Source organism: Bos taurus, chromosome 3, assembly GCF_002263795.3.
Source record: "Bos taurus isolate L1 Dominette 01449 registration number 42190680 breed Hereford chromosome 3, ARS-UCD2.0, whole genome shotgun sequence".
Taxonomy (NCBI): Eukaryota; Metazoa; Chordata; class Mammalia; order Artiodactyla; family Bovidae; genus Bos; species Bos taurus.
In genome coordinates, this window is record NC_037330.1 from 9981928 (window position 1) to 10000000 (window position 18073).

An 18073-nucleotide genomic window follows, 5' to 3' on the forward strand; every position below is an offset into this window, starting at 1 on the left:
GTCTGGGATCCTTTGCAGAAGTACAAAGGTTGCCCTTAGATATAGACGGACAGTTCATCCTTTGTCATAAGAGGGAGGCAGAATATGTAAGTAAAGATTCAGAAAGTTGGAGATGGGAGGATGTGTAAAGATGTCAGTTTGGATTTTATAGCAGGAAGACCACATTAATAGTTTTGATTTAACAAAGGACAGTATGTCTCCTTCAAGGAAATGTTGGGGTAGTTAGTCTAGAGCTGATGTGGTGGTTCCATAGTCAATTATCCAGGTTCCATCTATCTGCAACCTCAAATGTGCATCTCACCCATGGTGGTCTAAAAGTGATACTCTAGCTCCTATTATCATGTCTGAATACTAGACAGATGGCAGGAGGGGAAGTGGAAAGGAAGAGCACAAGAGAAGTCTTTAAAGGGCGCAACCTGGAAAATGTCCTTATTCCTTCTGTTCATATCTCATTGGCCAGAATGTAATCACATTCTCACTCCTAACTGCAGAGGAGGCTGTGAAGTTTAGTATTTGACTGGGTGACTGTGTGCTCAACCAATAGTGCTGTTCTTACGGGATGAGAAGTGGAGAATGGGCATTGTGCAGCTGCCAGAAGCCTCTGCTACAAGAGATACAGTGGCTTTTTCCTGTTTGCTTCTAATTTCTCAATAAAGAGCTGTGATTGCTGTGTATAAGAATGGATGAGATTCTGGGGGTTTGAGGAGACAGGAGGAGCTAAATAGCCATTTGAAGACTGGATTAAATAGGAATCTATAGTAAGATTGGCTTCCCAGCCAATGCAAGAGATACAAGGGATGTGGGTTTGATCTCTGGGTCAGGAAGATCCCCTGGAGAAGGAAATAGCAATCCACTCCAGTATTCTTGCCTGGAAAATCCCATGGACAGAGGAGTCCATAGAGATTTTCTATGGACTATGCATCCATAGGACTGTGGGATGCAGTCTACAGAGTCACAAAGAGTCAGACAGAACTGAAGGACTGGGCACATCACCTTGACTCTTCCCTGAACCTTGACATGAAGAAACTCTGACATATGGTAAGTTTGTGATCAGTTACATGTTTCACTGGACCAGAGATTTCTTTGCAATGAAACTCAATTGGCTAAGAAAAAATTGTCCTTGGCTCTGTGGATGACATGTTTGTTTTTGGCATTTCCCAATTTGTGAACCAGAGGCATCTGAAAAGGGTCGGCAATGATGTTCATCTCCAGAAGCTATCCTCCATGAAACACCAAGACTTGGGCTGAAGTGGGTGCTAGAGATATACTATGATATGTTCTCAGATGGCCATGTTCTATTAAGATTTTTAAATTATTTTCTCAAGATAAATACCCAAGTGGAACTCTCAGGGAGCTTCTTCATTTTTCCTGGCATAAAGAATTGGTGATCCCATAGTCACAGGAGCTTGTAATAAATAACCAACATTGATTTCTCTGTTCCAGAATTATTTTGCTTCCCTTCTTTCCAGAGCCCTGACGCTTGCTGAGAAAGGTAGTATTGGAAAATCATTTACGTGTGGCACAGACTCCCCCACTGCCTTGGATATAAATCCAGGCAGGATGGAGCAGATCTTGAGGCAAAGAATCTAGGACTTCTGGTCGCTGAGCTTTCAGCCACAGACATCTCCAGAAGGGTGAATCCAGATTTTAGAAGCATTGGTGGCAGAGACTGACCATGGAGAGGCTGTTGTGGTGTTTCCTGGTCTTGATCAGCTTCTCTAGTGTTTCAGGCCAGACAGGTAGGGGCTACTCCAAGCTGTGCCAAGGATTTGATCTGAGTGATGGGTGTGGGGCCTAAGATTATACAAGGTGAAGTCAGAGGAACATCCAGCACGGATGAGTGTGTGTAAGTCTGTGTGTGTGTATGACACTGAGGAAAAATCAGTCTATTTCTCAATCCCAAACTCTATTTATGCAGGAATAGATCTTTGTGATCTGAGAAACTTCTCATCTTTCCTCTGCTTTCTGTCTCACAGACTTGCATAAGAAGGCCTTTGTGTTTCCCAAAGAGACGGAGAATTCCTACGTATCCCTGAAAACACAGTTAAGGACACCACTCAAAGCCTTCACCGTGTGTCTCTATTTCTACACAGAGCTGGCCCGAACCCACAGCTACAGTATTTTCTCTTATGCCACCAAGCAGCAACCTAACGAGATCCTCATATTTTGGTCTAAGGGTAAAGGCTATATTTTTGGAGTGCATGGGAAGCAGGTGTTATTCCAGAGTCCCGAAAACACTCAAGCTCCAACGCACATCTGTGCCAGCTGGGAGTCCACCTCCGGAATTGCAGAGCTCTGGGTGAATGGGAAACCCCGGATGAGGAAGAGTCTGGAGAAGGGAGCCATTCTGGGGACAGAGGCCAGCATCATCCTGGGGCAGGAGCAGGATGCGTTCGCTGGGGGCTTTGATAGAAACCAGTGTTTGGTGGGAGACATTGGAGATGTGAACATGTGGGACTTTGTGCTGTCGCCGGAAGAGATTAATGCTGTCTATCTTGGTTCAACCCTCAGTCCTAATGTCCTTAACTGGCAGGCGCTGAACTATGAAGCAAAGGGTGAGGTGTTCATTAAGCCTCAGCTGTGGTAGTGAGGTTAGGCTGTGGTCCTGGAAGTGCTTCCTGGCAATTCCACCTTATGGCTCTGGACCTCCCCCCACCCCTGTACACACCTCTGCAAGCCTGCTCTGTGAACATAGGCTTTTGCTTCCCTGCTCTACCTTCCTCAACACCAGATGGAATTTTTAAGTATCTGGCTTGGGAGATTGGAAAGCTTTATCCAACAGGATCAGGATTGAAGATGCTTTGGGATGTCCTGTTTTTTTTTTCTTTTTTTTTAAAGTTGATTATCTTAGATTATTTTAGAGTTAATCCCTTACCCTCACTTAGATGAGAAGACTAGGACCCAGCAAGGAGAAGTGATTTTTTTTAAGTCAAAAGGTGAATCTTTGAGCTGAGTAGGGAGTGCTGGTCTCATATCTAATTTCCTACTAAGAACCCCCCAGAAAGTAGGAGAGTCTTCCTCATATTCACAGGGCTCTTTAGTGTTGGAGTTATGACACTGGCCCAGGTCTTCTAAAATGGGAAACCTAGTGCTGCAGTTCCCCTACTTTCTCAAAGTACCCTGGAAGGGCAATCAGAAAGGCCCAGTACAGAAAACCTATATTTTTTCATGGGCAAAATGGAGGCATCTGGTTAGTTACTTTAATTGTTACTGCCAAGCGTTTACATAGCCATGTTTTTGTTTGCTCACAGTGATTTCTTCATTTTGTGGTTCTTTTGGGAAACTCTTCTCAAACACCATCTGAACCACATGGGACCGTGCATCCCCACCTGTTTCCCCAACACAGCCAGGCCACAGAGTGGGTGTGACTCAGGCTGAACTATCAGAGTAGCCCGAACTTGTTTGGAGATTTAGGATGGGGAGATGGTTACATGCTCCTAGCTGGACAAATTATAGTCTTTCCCAGGACTGATTTATGAACTCTGGGAGTGAGACATCTTTCTGCTGAAATTCCCATCTGAGAGGGTATTAGCCTGAGACCGTCAGCAGCCATCTTGTTTACCACATGGAGAAAGACTGTGAGGAAAGAAGCCAAGCTGGGGCCAGCAGAACTGAGGGGCTGACAGAGCAGTGGAGCCTTGACTGCACTGTTTGAATTTCTGGATCTGCTTTGCCTGGAACCAGATCTACACCTGACCTTCGCACATTCATGAACCAGTAAAGCCCCTGTTTATGTTAGTGAACCCGAGCTGTTATCTGATGGTTGCATTTCAAGTGGTGACTAACGTTTCTAACAATCCTCTGAAACCAAGTCCCAGTGAGTTCAGGTGAACCATTATCCGTCTTGCAGTGACATAGCTGATGGCTCTCTAACCTCCAATAGGGATTTTTTTTCTGTTGAACGCAACCCCTCTTTTGTGATAGCTGGTAATTTGTGTGAGGCCAGTCGTGGGGATGTAAAACTCTCACTCTAGAGAGTAAGAGGTATAAACTATTTTGTATAAAATAAGCTACAAGAATATATTGTACAACATGAGGAATATAGCTGATATTTTATAGTAGCTATAAATGGAGTATAACCTTTAACATTTTAAGTCATTATATTGTACACCTACACTATTATATGTGTAGCATATAATAGAGTACTGCAACTATACTTCAGTTAAAAAAAACTCACTGTGTTATTCCTCCAATATGAGGAATAAAAACTAAAGCTCATTGAGATCCAAGAATCTGCTGTCAGTTTCAATGGCTGGAATGCACTTTCCAAGCTGCTTAAGTCCCTTGTAGAGAAAGACCCCTCAAGGTTGATGGCTGTTGGTTTCTTCCAAAGGTGTTCTTCACCTTGGCCTTTTAGTACTAAGTGAGCTGTTGAAATTACCCCACAGAAGTCACACTAAAGTATGAACTAGCCCTGTGACTATATATCAAATAGTTACTTTAGGGAAGGCATCAGTAGACTAGTTAAGCATAGAGTTTCTGGAAGCATCCTGCCTAGGTTTATATCCTGGCTTTACAACTTACTATGTGAATTTTTGTCTCAGTTTTCTTGTCTATAAAGTGAGGAGAAATAATAGTAATTAGCTCAAAGAGTTGTTGAAAGGATCAAGTGAGATCATGCATATAGAGTACCTAGGGTAGTGCCTGGCACATAGTAAACTCTCAAAATAGTTATCTGCTATTATTATTATTGAGGAGAAGGGGATGACAGAGGATGAGATGGCTGGATGGCATCACCAACTCAATGGACATGAGTTTGAGCAAGCTCTGGGAGTTGGTGATGGACAGAAAAGCCTGGCGTGCTGAGTCCATGGGGCACAAAGAGTCGGACACGACTGAGCGGCTGAATTGAACTTTGTATGATGTCCGCAAACAAAGGTTGATTATATACCGTTGAAATACAATTTGGTGGAATTGGTCTGGGTTGATTGCAGTTGAAAGGTCTGAATCTTAACCAAAAATTAAGCTCGGAATATTAGAACGATAAATTTATGAGTGTTGAATTATGAATATTGATTCTCCTAATTTACTTTTGGTAACCATTTGAAAACATAGAAGTTAAGGATAAGGACTTGCCTGGCAGTCCAGTGGTTAAGATTCTGCACTTCCAATGTAGGGGTCTCAGCTTTGATCCTTGGTTGGGGAACTAAGATCCCACATGTTTCACAACATGGACAAATAAATAAATTTTAAAAATGTGTGAAAAAAAAAGAAGGATACATTTTCCTGGGTAAATAGGCGAGTGCAAATATTTTTTGTTTTTTAATTAGGGCAGATACATATACCCTGACATTCAGCTAGGAAGAAGGAAGGGTTGATTTTTTTTCCCCCTAGTTAAAGAATCCAGTCAGGAGTTATGTCTTAATTATAGAAGGCTATCCCAACTCCCTAGGGATGTGGGCTGAGCTAATAGTTTTCTCAGAATTCAATTACTGGTACCTTGCCACACATAGTTTTGTGGACACCCTCTGGTCCTGATCATTTTAGCCAGGGAAATTTTTAAAGCTGGTATTTGCATTCAGTGAACATTTAAAAATCTCAATAAAGCATTTCTGGAATGTTTAAACAATTTAGCTTACCTAAAGATTCTTCATTGTAATCCTGTTAGAGAAGATATCCCAAGGTAACTGGGGTATTATTGGACTATATAGAGTTGTTCGACATAATCCAATTAAATGTTATATGACATCTACCAGAGAGGATGATTTTGGTTTGGGTAAGTTAGTTCTAAGCAATTCTTTGTCACAGCAAATGGAGAGTAAGATCAGTTATTCAGTAAGGCTGATGTTAATGTACCCATGTCATTTACACTGGTTCTCCTTAATAGCAGGGATCATGCATCCAGTTTGTTCAAAAGTAAAATCAGGTGTTAAGGCTCAAGTTAAGAAGACAGGGGGCCAAACGAGATATAAAACCTACAATAAAATTACTATATAGGGTTTCCTTGAGAGAAAATGATGTAAGCTATATGGAGGGCACATGCTTACGAAAAAAAAAAAAAAAGTGAAAGTGTTAGTCGATCAGTCATGTCTGACTCTTTGCAACCCCACGGACTGTAGCCTGCCAGGCTCCCCTGTCCATGGAATTCTCCAGACAAGAATACTGGAGTGGGTAGTCATCCCCTCCTCCTGAGGATGTTCCAGGCCCAGGGATGAAACCTGGGTATCCTGCATTGCAGGTGGATTCTTTACTGTCTGAGGCATGAGGAAAGTGATTGCTACATGAATAGTAAATGATAAACATTTCTTTCCTTCAAAAGGGGTAAGAGGATAGATTTGTACACTTCTATCAATGACATGAAGCTTAGTAGCATGAAGAGATATTGTAGTTCAGTTATAGACCAAACATTGGGGGTAGACCAATTGCCTATGTAAAGCCAAAGGCAGACGCTGGAGGCTGCTACCCAACAGGACACTTTCCTTTGCTGACTGAAAATAGCCATGCTGGTAAGAATATGAACCAGGTCTTCAAGTCTTGGCTTGAAGTGACTCAAGTGTGAACATCTTAGCACAAGATGCAACATGGTGATGCACAGATCAGGTATATAAAGTCTCCCTTTGTCAGGGAGAAATACTGGATCACTGGTCGCAGTGATCTTGAGTGGCCTCCAGCCAGATGAATGGATGAGGACCCTTTCTTGTGGTCCATCCAGAGCTTGGAGGAGAGACTGCAGGCTGCTTTGGAAATGGGACTGGGCCTGATGGAAATAGATTTGGAGTCCCAGTTGAGAAAGTAGGTAGGATGGTAAGTCAGTGATTTTTTTCCCTAATGTTTCTCACTATCACTTAGTTTGATCTCCAGGGAGGTAAAGATTGACAGGGGAAAAAAAAGAAGTAAGTGACTCCAGATCATTAAAACAGCAACATCACCAACAAAAATACCCAGGAATCCCCTGGCAGTTGGCCTGGGTTCAATCCGTGGTCAGGGAGCTAAGATTCTGTGAGCCCCACAGCCAAAAAAGAAAAAAAGTTACCCAAATCAGGTTTTGAAAATATCAATTTCTGATCCTTAGACTCCCAGGGAAAGAAGGAAAATGCTGTGTTGATTTCTAAATAATTTCATCTGAAGACAACCAACCTCTAGTCTCAGGTGGGTTGGCAGAACTTGCCTAGATGCCTCCCTTGTTATTCTCTGCCTCCATATTATCTATTTATCTTTTCCTTTCTCCTGTAACAGAAAGTGGGTTGAGTGGGCTTGCTACCTTTCTTCTTCAGAAAATGCAGATTCCTATCTCAAATTTCCTAGATAGCTTGGTCCAGTGATTCTTAAACTGATTCTTAACCTGGCCTGGTGATTACAAGCATCATTGTCACCCAAGGTGTTTACTGTAGACTCATTGACCCCAGACCTACCAGATTAGACTCTGGAGTTAGAGCCCAGGAGTCTGCCATTCACAAGCTCTTTTGCCAAATGTTTTTAGAACCAACACTTTAGTGTCTTCCTGGCAGCTCAGAAGTCTTATCTGAGATATGTGTGGCTCCCAATAACCTTGAAGGCAGGTTGGTGGTCTTTAAAGAAGGATCTAGCACACATTGACTCAAGTTATCTATCGCCTTTGTCTGCCTCTGGTGCAGGATCTAAGGACTCATTCAGTTTAGTACATCCAACCCATGTCTTCTTATACACATAGATAAGGAATCTCTAAGTTTCCATCACCACTCCTAGAATGGTAATTGCTTAGTCACACAGGACAGATCACAGATGGTCTTAAAAATACCTTATACATAGTGAGCTCATACCATATTCCATTCACTGTTCTAAGGCCTTTCAGTTCAGTTCAGTAGCTTAGTCATGTCCGACTCTTTGCAACCACATGAATTGCAGCACTCCAGGCCTCCCTGTCCATCACCAACTCCTGGAGTTCACTCAAACTCACGTCCATCGAGTCAGTGATGCCGTCCAGCCATCTCATCCTCTGTCATTCCCTTCTCCACCTGCCCCCAATCCCTCCCAGCATCAGAGTCTTTTCCAATGAGTCAACTCTTGGCATGAGGTGGCCAAAGTACTGGAGTTTCAGCTTTAGCATCATTCCTTCCAAAGAACACCTAGGACCGATCTCCTTTAGAATGGACCGCTTGGATCTCCTTGCAGTCCAAGGGACTCTCAAGAGTCTTCTCCAACACCACAGTTCAAAAGCATCAATTCTTCAGCACTCAGCTTTCTCCACAGTCCAACTCTCATATCCATACATGACTACTGGAAAAACAATAGCCTTGACTAGATGGACCTTTGTTGGCAAAGTAATGTCTCTGCTTTTGAATATGCTATCTAGGTTGGTCATAGCTTTCCTTCCAAGGAGTAAGCGTTTTTTAATTTCATGGCTGCAATCACCATCTGCAGTGATTTTGGAGCCCCCCAAAACAAAGTCTGACACTGTTTCCACTGTTTTTTTAGGCATATTTATTTGCTTAATGACTACCCTATGAGGCAAGTATCATTTTATAGTCCACATTTTACAGATGAGGAAACTGAGGTCCAGAAAGGTTAATTAACTTGTCCAGAGTTGGAATTGAACTTAGGCAGTCTGACTCCAAGACCCATGCTTCAAACCACTGCTTTCTACTGCCACATGCAGTAAAAATTTATATGTTGTACTCACACCCCTAGAGGAGGAGAGGGGGTATGGGGATGCATACACATTTTCTCATGGAGAAGCCATTCCAGGATGCCATACATACAGCATGTAAACTACCATTCTGGGGGCACTGGAAATCTCCCAACTTTTCATTTTATTATTATATGTTTGCAAGAATGCCTTGTACATGAAATTCCTATTCAACTTTACCATCATTACATTAGACAGATTAAAGCACAGACATCCTTTTGCCAACAAAGGTCCATATAGTCAAAACCATGATTTCTCCTCTAGTCATGTATGGATGTGAGAGTCGGACCATAAAGGAGACTGACTGCTGGAGAATTTATGCTTTTGGATTGTGGTGTTGGAGAAGGCTCTTGAGAGTCCCTTGGATAGTAAGGAGATCAAACCAAACAATACCAAAGGAATTCAACCCTGAATATTCATTGGAAGGACTGATGCTGAAGCTGAAACTCCAGTATTTTGCCTACCTGATGTGAAGAGCTGACTTATTTGAAAAGACCCTAATGCTGGGAAAGATTGAAGGCCAAAGAAAAAAGGCAGCAAAGGATGAGATGGCTAGATAGCATCACTGACTTGATGGACATGAATTTGAGCAAACTCTGGGAGACAGTGGAGGACAGAAGAGCCTGATGTGCTACAGCCAATAAAGTTGCAAAGAGTTGGTTACAACTTAGGGACTGAATAACAACAGAAGCCCTTGACATATTGTCAAAGCTCTTCTTTGACTTGGAAGCCCCCATCTTTTCCACTGTTAGTTGTGCCCTTAGACATCATTTCATGGTCTAGGAAGTACTCATTAAAGGCATGTAATCATATGAGAAATTCTTTAGGCCAGCAATTTTCAAATTTAGTTGCTAATATTATAATCACTTGAGGGAGCTTTTAAAAATCCAGTTTCCCAGGTCACATCCCATATTATTGCAGTAGATTCTTTGGTGATGAGATCCAGGCATCAGTATTTTTTTAAAACTTTTTCTTCTTTTTAACTTCAGTATAGTTGATTTACAGTGTCATGTCAATCAATCTCTGCTTGATTGTCAATCAATCAAAGTGACTCTGTTATATACATATAGACATTCTTTTTTTGTATATTCTTTTCCTTTATGGTTTATCACAGGGTATTGAATGTAGTTCCCTGTGCTATACAGTAGGGCTTCCCAGTTGGTGCTAGTAGTAAAGAATTCACCTGCCAATGCAGGGGCCGTAGGAGATGTGAGTTCGATCCCTGGGTCAGGAAGATCCCCTGGAGGAGGGCAAGGCAACCCACTCCAGTATTCTTGCCTGGAGAATCCCATGGACAGAGGAACCTGGGGGCTACAGTCTATAGGGTTACACAGAGTTGGACACAACTGAAACGACTTAACATGCTCGCATGTTATCCTATAAGGCCTTGGTGTTTATCTATCCTATATATAATAGTTTACATCTGCTAATCCCCAACTCCCAGTCCTTCTCTCCCCCACTCTCTTCTCCTTGGCAGCCACAAGTCTGTGCTCTGTGTCTGTTTTCTTCTTTGTAGATAGGTTTATTTGTGGCGTATTTCAGATTCCACATATAAGTGCTATCATACGGTATTTGTCTTTCTTTTTCTGACTTCACTTAGTGATCATGATGGTCTCTAGTTGCATCCATATTGCTGCAAATGACATTGTTTTGTTCTTTTCATGGCTGAGTAATATTCTGTTGTATATATGTACCACATCTTCTTCATCCATTCATCTATCGGTGGACATTTAGGTTGTATCCATGTCTTGACTATTATGAATAGCGCTGCTAGGACCACAGGGGTACATGTACATTTTTGAGTTATAGTTTTGTCTAGGTATACAGACATTAGTATTTTTGAAGCTCCTTAGTTGATTACAATGTGCAGCCGAGTCTCCAACAGCGGGGGCTGGGGAACCACTGTTCTAGGCTGAGTGATAGCTTTGAAAAGGCTACTCTTGTCTCTGACTGGATCTATGGTTGTTTCTGACTGACATGTCCCTTGCTTTCTCTTTTCCCCATGTTATAGTGGTTTCAGATTGAATTGAATTGTGGGCACACCAAACTTTCTCTTTAAACACTGGAATCTAGAGTTATAGGTCCTTGAGGATTAAACAAACTGATAGGTCTATATTTACCATGCTCTTATTTATTCAATAAAGCTGCACTGTGGTAGCAAGATAACAAACATTGTTTGTCTTACAGTGTTTTTCTTTATCCCCAGTTGATACTTGGGAGTCTCTAAATGAAGTGTTTTTCTGATGTACTGGGGCTTTAAATCAGGGAGAAACCAAAGAGCCAAGATATCTAGAAAAGCTGAGATCCTTAAAAATTTTCATGGGGATATCATGAGCTGTAAAAGATAAGAGAGGACACCCAAGCAAACATATCTGAGCAGGGAAAATGTCACAAGGCAATCTGGTCTATTGCACACACCTCTCTTCTGTCCCATGGTGTGAGTGGTCACAGTGTTGCTTGGGCAGATTCTTGGAACTAGGGGTGGCTTGTGAAATGGTTCACAGGAAGGTCTCTCAAATTCTGTCTTCCTTTTTCTTTCAATTCTCTTTCTATTTCTATAGCTCTCACTCTCTCTATTTTTATGTCCCTCTATCTCTCTCTCTCTTTTTCAATTTTAAGCCTTGTTCAGAATACCCGTTATGGACACAGATCTGATAATCTGGTCAGCTCCTTGAAATCAATAACATTTCCAGAGTCCTGCCATCATACTTGCAGCTGCCTTCTTTTGACTTAACCTGGGAAAACCAATGCTAATGAGAAGGCAGTTCAGGTACTTGGAAAACACTTTCCTTCTTTGTCCTAATGTTTTACCTATAATTTTTGTTCAAAGTATGCATATTTATTTAATTTGACAAATGTTTGGAATAAGAAGCTTTTGAAGCAATTACTTTAAGTAAGTTTTACATTTTAAAAATAAGATGCAAAGAGTTTGAGAAAGGGTAATTAAAAGGAATTTTTAACTAATACATCATTAGAAGAGAAACCTTTCCAGAAATGTACTGTCATTTGTAATAGATCTTTTCTGTTGGGAGTTTAGAATATGCTACCCACATGTCACTTCTTCCAGTCAAATAGGAAAGAAATAATGTCTAATATCGATTTCTCATTGACTTCGGTTCAGTTTAGTCACTCAGTCACTCCAACTCTTTGCAACGCCCTGACTGCAGCATGCCAGGCTTCCCTGTGACTCACCAACTCCTAGAGCTTGCTCAAATTCATGTCCATCGAGTTGGTGATACCACCCAACCATCTCATCCTCTGTTGTCCCCTTCTCCTCCTGCCTTCGATCTTTCCCAGCATCAGGGTCTTTTCTAGTGAGTCAGTTCTTTGCATCAGGTGGCCAAAGTATTGGAGCTTCAGCTTCAGCATCAGTCCTTCCAGTGAATATTCAGGACTTATTTCCTTTAGGATGGATTGGCTAGATCTCCTTGCAGTTCAAGGGATTCTTAAGAGTCTTCTCCAGCACCACAATTCAAAAGCATCAATTCTTGGGGGCTCAGATTTCTTTATAGTCCAACTCTCACATCCATCCATGACTCTGGAAAAATCATAACTTTGGCTAGATGGACCTTTGTCAGCAAAGTAATGTCTCTGCTTTTTAATATGCTGTCTAGGTTCATCGGAGAAGGCAATGGCACCCTACTCCAGTACTCTTGCCTGGAAAATCCCATGGACAGAGGAGCCTGGTAGGCTGCAGTCCATGGGGTCGCTAAGAGTCGGACACGACTGATCGACTTCACTTTCACTTTTCACTTTCATGCATTGGAGAAGGAAATGGCAACCCACTCCAGTGTTCTTGCCTGGAGAATCCTAGGGACGGGGGAGCCTGGTGGGCTGCCGTCTATGGGGTCACACAGAGTCGGACACGACTGAAGCGACTTAGCAGCAGTAGCAGCAGCAGTTAGGTTCATCACAGCTTTTCTTCGAAGGAGCAAGAGTCTTTTAATTTTATGGTTGCAGTCACCATCTGCATTGATTTTGGAGTCCAGTAAATAGTTTGTCACTGTTTCCATTGTTTCCTCATCTATTTGCCATGAAGTGATGGGACAAGAAGCCATGATCTTAGTTTTCTGAATGTTGAGTTTTCAGCTAGCTTTTTCACTCTTCTCTTTCACTTTCATCAAGAGGCTCTTTGGTTCCTTTTCACTTTCTGCCATAAGGGTGGTGTCATCTGCATATCTGAGGTTATTGATCTTTCTCCCGGCAATCTTAATTTCACCTTGTGCTTCATCAAGCTTGGCATTTTGCATGATGTACTCTGCATATAAGTGAAATAAGCAGGATTACAATGTACAGCCTTGGTGTACTCCTTTCCCAATTTGGAACCAGTCTGTTGTTCCATGTCCAGTTCTAACTGTTGCTTCTTGACCTGCATACAGATTTATCAGGAGACAGGTAAGGTGATCTGGTATTCTCATCTCTTGAAGAATTTTCCATAGTTTGTTGTGATCCACACAGTCAAGGGCTTTGACATAGTCAATAAAGCAGAAGTAGATGTTTTCCTGGAACTCTCTTGCTTTTTTGATGATTCAATGGATGTTGGCAATTTGATCTCTGGTTCTTCTGCTTTTTCTAAATCCAGGTTGAACATATGGAATTTCACAGTTCACATACTGTTGAAGCCTGACTTGGAGAATTTTGAGCATTACTTTGCTAGCGTGTGAGATGAGTGCAATTGTGTGGTAGTTTGAACATTCTTTGGCATTGCTCTTCTTTGGGATTGGAATGAAAATGTGGCCACTGCTGAGTTTTCTAAATTAGCTGGCACACTGAGTGCAGCACTTTCACAGCATCATTTTTCAGGATTTGAAATAGCTCAACTGGAATTCCATCACGTCCACTAGCTTTGTTCATAGTGATGCTTCCTAAGGCCCACCTGACTTCACATTCCAGGATGTCTGGTTTTAGGTGAGTGATCATGCCATCGTGGTTATGTGGGTCATGTCGATCTTTTTTGTGTAGTTCTTCTATGTATCCTTGCCACCTCTTCTTAATATCTTCTGCTTCTGTTAGGTCCATATTGTTTCCTTTATTGTGCCCATCTTTGCATGAAATGTTCCCTTGGTATCTCTGATTTTGTTGAAGAGATCTCTAGTCTTTCCCATTCTATTGTTTTCCTCTATTTCTTTGCATTGACCACTGAGGAAGGCTTTCTTATCTCTCCTTGCTATTCTTTGGAACTGTGCATTCAAATGGGTATATCTTTCCTTTGTTCCTTGGCCTTTCACTTGTCTTCTTTTCTCAGCTATTTGTAAGGCCTCCTCAGACAACCATTTTGCCTATTTCCATTTCATTTTCTTAGGGATGGTTTTGATCACTGCCTCCTGTACAATGTCATGAACCTCCATCCATAGTTCTTCAGGCACTCTGTCTATCAAATCTAATCCCTTGAATCTATTTGTCACTTCCACTGTATAATCATAAAGGATTTGATTTAGGGCATATGTGAATGGCTAGTGGTTTTCCCTACTTTCTTCAATTTAACTCTGAATTTGGTGATAAGGAGTTCATGATCTGAGCCACAGTCAGCTCCTGGTCTTGTTTTTGCTAACTGTATAGAGCTTCTCCATCTTTGGCTGCAAAGAATATAATCAATTTGATTTTGGTATTGACCATTTGGTGATGTCCATGTCTAGAGTATTCTCTGGTTTTGTTGGAAGAGGGTGTTTGCTATGACTAGCACGTTCTCTTGGCAAAACTCTATTAGCTTTTGCCCTGCTTCATTCTGTACTCCAAGGCCAAATTTGTTGTTACTCCAGGTATCTCTTGACTTCCTACTTTTGCATTCCAGTCCCTTATGAAAAAGACATCTTTTGGGGGTGTTAGTTCTAGAAGGTCTTGTAGGTCTTCATAGCACCATTCAACTTCAGTTTCTTCAGCACTACTGGTGGGACATAGACTTGGATTACTATGATATTGAATGGTTTGCCTTGGAAATGAACAGAGATCATCCTGTCATTTTTGAGATTGCACCCAAGTACTGCATTTTGGACTCTTTTGTTGACTATGATGGCTATTCCATTTTTTCTAAGGAATTCTTGCCCACAGTAGTGGATATAATGGTCATCTGAATCAAATCCGCCCATTTCAGTCCATTTTAGTTCACTGATTTCTAAGATGTCAATGTTCACTCTTGCCATCTCATGTTTGTCCACTTCTAATTTACCTTGATCATGGACCTAACATTCCAGGTTCCTATGCAACAGTGCTCTTTACAGCATTGGACTTTACTTCCATCACCAGTCAAATCCACAACTGGGCTTTGTTTTCACTTTGGCTCCATGTCTTCATTCGTTCTAGAGTTATTTCTTCACTTTTCTCCAGTAGCATATTGGGCACCTACTGACCTGGGGAGTTCATCTTGCAGTTTCATATCTTTTTGGCTTTTCATACTGTTCATGGGTTTCTCAAGGCAAGAATACTGAAGTGGTTTGCCATTCTTATTGACTACAATGGGAAAACTCATGATGAATACACTTAAGATTCTTTTTATGTGAAATTATATTGTTTTTGGATTAAAGTCAAATAGCCACAAGCTGGGTGTCTTATTCATAAAATGAAACTAGCCTTTGAAGCTTCATAGGCTACTTATCTTTATTCTGTTCTCTCTTTCTTTGCTTCTTAATTACACACATACATGTGTGCGCGTGCACACACACACACACTTTATTTTATAAGCAATATAACTATATTATGAAAATGTTAATGAAAGAAAAGTATTCTTCATAATTTCATTACCATGATAAGGACACACTTTTTTTTTTTTTGTGGTGTGGGGGGGGTTATTCCTATTAGATTTTTTTCTGAACTAGTTACTTCATTTAAAAAATTGTATATAAACAAATTTATGTTATTTTTCTCATATTATACTATTATAAGCATTTTTTGCATGTTGTAGGATAAAGTTCACAACCAATACTTTAAACAATTATCCATTCTATTTAGTGATAGTAGATGTATACAGTTTCCTTAAACATGCCTTAGTTTTCTAATTTTTCATGATCCTAAGTGGTGTTATGGTTGCCTTTGTGAGTAAAGTATCTCCTCCATCCCCAAATTTTTAGCAACATTTCTCCAGAATGGACTCATAAGATGTGACTGTTTTAATTCACAAAACACTGCAATGCAGAGCTATTGGAGCTCCAGTAGGCTACATGGAGTCGCTAATAAATAACCCATGTTGGTCTCCCGTTTTGTGGTTTGTATTGGTTTATTTGCCCTTAGAGCTTTGATTTATGGTTCTAAGGAGCAGTTTTGGAAAATCATTTACCCATCAGCTGAGACAATCTGACTATTGCACATATAAAGTCAAAGGGGGCAGACCTGAGTCAGAGGGATCTCAGACACCCAAGCCCCAGATAGCCCAACTGATGCTGCTCTTTCCAGGAGGATATCCCAGATTCTGGGCACAGTGACTGCAGGAAGGAACATGGAGAAGTTGTCACCATGTTTTCTGGTCATCATTATCCTCTTTAGTGGTTTTTCTCAGGTAGGTAGGTGCTGCTTCAGGTGGTAGCTGGGCTCTTGTATCAGGGCTGTCTGTGCAAAGCCACGTTAGGGAAAATAGCCAGCACTGGGGAGGGATTGTGATGTGGCAAAGAAGGCAGGCTGCAGTTTTTAAGTACAATCTCCTGTACATAGTAAAAGAATGCATCTTTGTGGCCTAACAAAGATAGAAAAGAGACAACAGGCCCAAGATGGAGTCAGTTGTGTTAACCCCCAAGTCAGCAAACCAAGACCTAATACCTAACTTAACTGCAGCTTCAGCCTCTCCCCAAAATGTGACCTTTCACCAGTCAATCTGAAATTACATGATCAGGATTAATAAGGTAATCTACCCAATAAAACCCTTTCCTTCCCCCATAGAAAGGTGACCTTGCCTGAAATAATCCACCCTTTGCTAGAAACTTCTGCTTCTTACCGCTTTCTGCCTATAAAAGGCTTTTATTTGGATAAGCTCTTTGAAATTCCTTTCTGTTAGATGGGAGGTTGCCTGCTTCATGAATCATTGAATTAAAGCCAATTAGATCTTTCCATTTACTCAGTTTAGCAGATTTGGAGGCAGTGACAAGACTTCAAAGATTTCTTTCAAGAGTTTTTGAAACAAGAGACATGGGTGTGGTCTCTTTGGAGTTTTTTTTGTTCGGTCATCTTCAGTGGGGCCCTGGGCAAGTTGCTCTATGTTCTGAGCTCTGCTTTCCTTTGTATCAAGCTCCTGGTCTAATTGGCTTGCTAGTCAGTTCCCTATTTGATTTGAAATCTCAGCCCTTGTTTCTGTCCTCAGATTCCATTTGGGAATGATTGATGGCTCAGTATGAAGTTCTCCATTGTGTGGAACCTCAGTCTGCAATTCATAGTTGGGGACCTGCTGGTTCAGTTCTTTATCCACCCCACAAATTCCACATCAGGTGAACAGCTGGAGCAGGACTAGGTCCCACTGAAAAACTAGACTGGGTTTCAGATTGTACTGAGTTTGACTTAAGCTGTACGGGGTCTAGTAAGTAAAGGCTATTGCTAATGAGAATCATAAAAGCAAAAAAGAAAAAACCCCATATAATTGGTCAACATGGCTCAGGCAGTTGAAAGCTGTGCTCAGGCAGTTAAAAGCTGTCAGAGTGCCTCTGCCCTCCCAATACAGGTGGCCCAGGTTTAATCGCTGGTCGGGGAACTAGATCCCACAGCCACAGTGAAGATTGAAGGTCTGAATACTACAACTAAGCCCTGGTGCGGCCAAATAAATAAGCAAATAAGTCTTAAGAAAAATAAAAATAAATAAAGAAGAAAGTTGTATAAGGTTTGTGGAAAAGGAATCTGGTAAGGGTTTTTATGCATGGTTGAGACTGGCTAAGGTGGAAATGAATTCTAGTGAATAAATTTTAATATAAAAAGGAAGCAGTTATAAAGTTAGAATGTGCTTTCCCCCTCTGTGAAAACAATAAGGTTTTATTGAACTGTTGTTCCGCTCTTGATAAGAGATTGTAAAAGTTTTCTTTTCTGACCTTTTAAGTAATTTGCCTAGAAAAGAAAGATTTTGTGTCTTATCAGAATAATTTCCTGTGCTATCTTTATCGGGTCTTTTGATTAGTTAAGAAAGCTGAGTCTTCTTTAGTAAAAGAGCTACATTTTTCTTTAGCGTTACTTAACTTCCTGCATTTGCCTTTGAAGTCTTTAACTGCTATTATTGTTAAATGGATAACAGTATTTTTTCACAGTGATCTATGATCCTGCTTGACCAAGGACTTTAAAATCTTTTGATTTCTTTGACAAACTTTCCCCAGGTCAAATTCTAAATGAAGTCATTTTGACCTCAAACTAACTTTGGGATATTACAGGTTCCCTGCAAAATTTTAAAACACTTGTTCTCTCTTTGTATAAAAGGAAATGTTAAACAATTTGGTTTATTTGATGTATTAAATCATATTGGAAGCACTGTCAAATAAGAAGTAGTACTAAGCCTTCTTTATGTTG

The 18073-nt window shown here is 41.0% G+C and overlaps 1 protein-coding gene across 1 annotated transcript; it reads left to right on the plus strand.

Annotated features, from left to right (window-relative positions):
- Nucleotides 1-1573: 1573 nt before the first annotated feature.
- On the plus strand, nt 1574-5692 carry CRP (C-reactive protein). The gene is made up of 2 exons (NM_001144097.1): nt 1574-1739; nt 1977-5692. The coding sequence occupies exons 1-2, from the start codon at nt 1676-1678 to the stop codon at nt 2585-2587; spliced, it is 675 nt and encodes a 224-aa protein (NP_001137569.1). The 5' UTR covers nt 1574-1675; the 3' UTR covers nt 2588-5692.
- Nucleotides 5693-18073: the final 12381 nt, after the last annotated feature.